Source organism: Mustela lutreola, chromosome 17 (genome assembly GCF_030435805.1).
Source record: "Mustela lutreola isolate mMusLut2 chromosome 17, mMusLut2.pri, whole genome shotgun sequence".
Lineage (NCBI taxonomy): Eukaryota > Metazoa > Chordata > Mammalia > Carnivora > Mustelidae > Mustela > Mustela lutreola.
In genome coordinates, this window is record NC_081306.1 from 41,337,038 (window position 1) to 41,340,758 (window position 3,721).

Here is a 3,721-nt window from a genome sequence, read left to right on the forward strand (position 1 = left end):
CCTAAGGTATGCCTGTATTATTCTCTAAGTAAGTATCTTTGGCCTATGAGGATCTTTAGTGCTATCCCTACTTTCGTTTCTGGTAATCATAAATTGGGTCTTCCTTCTTTTTTAGGATTTTATATTTAAGTAATCTCTACCCCCAACATGGGACTCAAACTAACAACGCCTGATCAAGAGTGCATGCTCAGGGTGCCTGGGTGGCTCAGTGGGTTAAGCCTCTGCCTTCGGCTCAGGTTAGGGTCTCAGGGTCCTGGGATCGAGCCCCGCATGGGGCATCTTTGCTCAGCAGGGAGCCTGCTTCCCCTTAGCTCTCTGCCTGCTGCTCTGCTTACTTGTGATCTCTCTCTCTCTCTCTCTCTGTCAAATAAATAAGTAAGTTGCATGCTCTACCAACTGAGCCAGCCAGGCACCTCCAGTTTTCCTTCTCTTGTTCTTGCTTTTTTGTCAGCCTTGCTAGAGGCTTATCAACTTTATTGATCTTTTCCAAAGAACTACCTTTTATATTGAGCTTCTCTATTGTTTTTGTGTCCAGTTTTATTGGGTTTTGTTTATTGTTTCTTTACTTCTCTTCCTTTGGCTTTATTTGGTGCTTCATTTTCTAGTTTCTTGAGGGGGAAGCTTAGATTGCACTTCTATTCTTTTACAAATACCCTTCAGGGCTCCTGGGTGGCTCAGTTGGTTAAAGGACTACCTTCAGCTCAGGTCAGGATCAGGGAGCCGCCTGATTGACTCCCGTGGACTCCCTTCTTAGCGGGGAGTCTGCTTCTTCCTCTGAAGCTCTCCCTTCTCATGCTCTCTCTCTCAAATAAATAAATAAAATCTTTAAAATACCCTTCAGTGTTTCCAGAATATTCCTTAGTTCCCTGAAGAACTCCTGTTTATCCATCAAAAAATCAGCTCAAGGGGCGCCTCGGTGGCTCAAGGATTAAGTATCTGCCTTGGGCTCAGGTCATGATCCCAGGGTCCTGGGATCGAGCCCCGCATCAGGGTTCCTAATCTGCAGGAAGCCTGCTTCTCCTTCTCCCACTACCCACTACTTGTGTTCCCTCTCTCGCTGTGTCTTTCCCTGTCAAATAAATAAAATCTTAAAAAAAAAAAAAATCAGCTCAAATACTTTGGAGGCAGAACAGGGCTGTGGCCAGCCTTTCCTCCTCACCCCCACAAAAACCCCCAAATTGTGATTATGGAAGAATCTGAGGCTAAAAGGAGAACTACAGGATTTAAATGGTGCTGGGAGAGAAGTTTTCAGGAACCTGACCCCTTTCCAACCTCTAGTCAAATGGGGTCATAAAAATGCCAACTCACATGTGTAGGCTTGAGTTTACCGGGTTATACTGAGTTTCACAGTTGCAAAACGAATTATCATCCTCATTTGAGTGCTGGGGCAACTCAAGCAGACAACAGTTCTAGGTCCCCAATGCAGTTCTAACTCGTTGTTTGTTTGTTTGTTTTTTATGGTCTAACTCATTTTTGAAGGGAACTCTCCAAAAGCTATACCAATCTGGCCAGGGGAGAAACCCTACCGGCCCTTGGGAGCCACGAATCCCGAGGCGCCGTCCCTCCCTGCCCGCCAGGGGGCGCAGGTCCCTGCTGGGGTGGGCAGAGGCAGAGGAGCTAGCTGGTGGGTAAAGCGGGGGTGGGGGAGTGGGGGAGGGTCTGCGTGCTCTGAGGGGAGCCTTGAAGGCTGGACCTACGGCTCATAGCTTGGGTCCCCAAGGGCTGACTTGGGGGCTCAGCCCTTCCAAGAGACAGGGGAGAAGAACGCGTCCCCGTGTCCTACAGGGGAGACCGGAGGCAGGGTCTTCCGTCAGCAGGGACCTTGGGTGGGAGATCGGCTCTGCCAGCTCCGCTACGCCTTCTCCGACCGGCGGAACTGCGATGGACGCGGGAGTCCAGATCTGCCTTCAGGCCCCTTCACCTTCTCTTGAACTCTCAGCCCCGCCGGTTGTCTCTGTCAGCCCCTATCCCCAATCCTCCACGCTCCTATTAGAGTCTCCTCTCTCCCTTTCCCCGCTTCAGGACCCTTCCGTGGGCCAAGAACTGGGACTGGCCTAGGAAAGCTTACCCTCCCGAGCTTTGACTTGGTACACGCCCCCTGCCTCCGCGCCCCGCTTGCGTGGCGCACACATGGAGGAGCGGGTCTCCCGTCGCTCTCGCGTGACTTAGACGCAGCGCGCGGTCGCGCGAGCGCCCAGAGGGGCGGGGAGAACGGAGGCCGGGAAGGCGATTCGTGGTTCGCGGGGACAGGCGCGCGTGCGCACTGCGCAGCCCCGTCCGGAGCCCGGAGCCGTCCCGGCGCCCGCGATCTCGCGATCCTGCAGAGCGCCGCCGTTTCTTCTCTTCCCCGGTCGTGTGTGTCTGACCCTGCGCGCTCGGTCCGTGCGGGTGGGCGCCGCACTTGAGTGGCTCGGCCGGGAGCGGGCCGCGTGCTCGGGGAGAGCACCGTGGACTGGAGAGTGTAGGCGCGGAGGAAGGGGGTGCGGTGGGGGCCTGAGGTGGGGGGCGATGCCCAGAATGAATAGACACTGAGGGGGAGGGAGATCCGGGAGCTTGAGGTGATGGGGAGGGGACCGAGGCTGGGAGGCGAGAGGGGAGTTGAATGCGCCCCCTCCTGTCTGCACCCTTTGGGCTGGAAACAGGGTAGGGAAGGCAGCGAAGTCGCTTGTCACCTCTCTCTGATCTCCTCCCTTATCCGCGTCAGGGCGCACAGCATGGCGGAAAACCGAGAGCCCCGCGGGGCCGTCGAGGCTGAGCTGGACCCGGTGGAGTATACCCTTCGGAAGCGGCTCCCCCACCGCCTGCCCCGGAGACCCAATGACATTTATGTCAACATGAAGACTGACTTTAAGGCCCAGCTGGCTCGCTGCCAGAAGCTGCTGGACGGAGGGGCTCGGGGTCAGAACTCGTGCAGTGAGATCTACATTCATGGCCTGGGCCTGGCCATCAACCGTGCCATCAACATTGCCTTACAGCTGCAGGCGGGCAGTTTCGGGTCCTTGCAGGTGGCTGCCAATACCTCCACCGTGGAGCTGGTCGATGAGCTGGAACCAGAGACTGATGCGCGAGAGCCTCTGACCCGCATCCGCAACAACTCAGCCATCCACATCCGGGTCTTCAGGGTTGCCCCCAAGTAATGGAAATGAGGATGGCCACCTTACCCGCCCACCCCCACCTAACTAGGCTCAGATATGGCTCCTCTTGTACAGAGGACTCTGAATTGAGAGAGAGAGTATTGTCTCTTGTTGGGCCCAAGCAGTGGGTCTTCCCAGTCTTTGTGGTTTGTAACCATCGTCCTAGGCAATAAAAACTACCAATTTTGTTAGCATGCAGCCACCCCACTGCCATTGTTTCTCCCCTGTGTAAATTCTGTATGTATGGGGCAAGGGAGAGTAGGAACCTTTACAAGTGTGTATGTACAGGAGGGAACCCCAAGTGTTTTCTGCCTCAGCAGAGTGCATTAATAGTACTCTGGACAATGTAACAAAACAAGCTTTAGTACAAGAAAAAGCCTGAGAATCCCAATGTTTGCTTTGAATTTTTTTGTACTCTCAGAGGCAGGTGGAGTGGATAAGGTGTACACTCTTGGCTGCTGAAAGCGCACCTGGGATGGTTGTACACTCAGGAAGCGGCTGGCTTTTTTTTTTTTTTAATTAATTAATTAATTAATTAATTTGACAGAGATCACAAGTAGAGAGAGAGGGGGAAGCAGGCTCCCCGC

General features: G+C 53.9%; 1 protein-coding gene across 3 annotated transcripts; it reads left to right on the forward strand.

Moving 5' to 3' along the window:
* The first annotated feature begins 2,234 nt into the window (after positions 1 to 2,234).
* Positions 2,235 to 3,341, forward strand: POP7 (POP7 homolog, ribonuclease P/MRP subunit). 3 transcript variants are annotated; one of them, XM_059155048.1, is made up of 2 exons: positions 2,235 to 2,378; positions 2,705 to 3,341. In XM_059155048.1, exon 2 carries the CDS (start codon positions 2,715 to 2,717, stop codon positions 3,135 to 3,137), a length of 423 nt encoding a protein of 140 aa, XP_059011031.1. In that variant the 5' UTR covers positions 2,235 to 2,378; positions 2,705 to 2,714; the 3' UTR covers positions 3,138 to 3,341. The 3 variants fall into 3 exon arrangements, with proteins under 3 accessions (XP_059011031.1, XP_059011030.1, XP_059011029.1); XM_059155047.1 differs by having other exon boundaries at positions 2,240 to 2,480; XM_059155046.1 differs by having other exon boundaries at positions 2,243 to 2,461.
* The last annotated feature ends 380 nt before the right edge of the window (positions 3,342 to 3,721 follow it).

Coding starts and splice junctions, on each gene's coding strand:
- POP7 (XM_059155048.1), top strand. CDS start 2,715: ATGGCGGAAAACCGAGAGCCCCGCGGGGCCGTCGAGGCTGAGCTGGAC.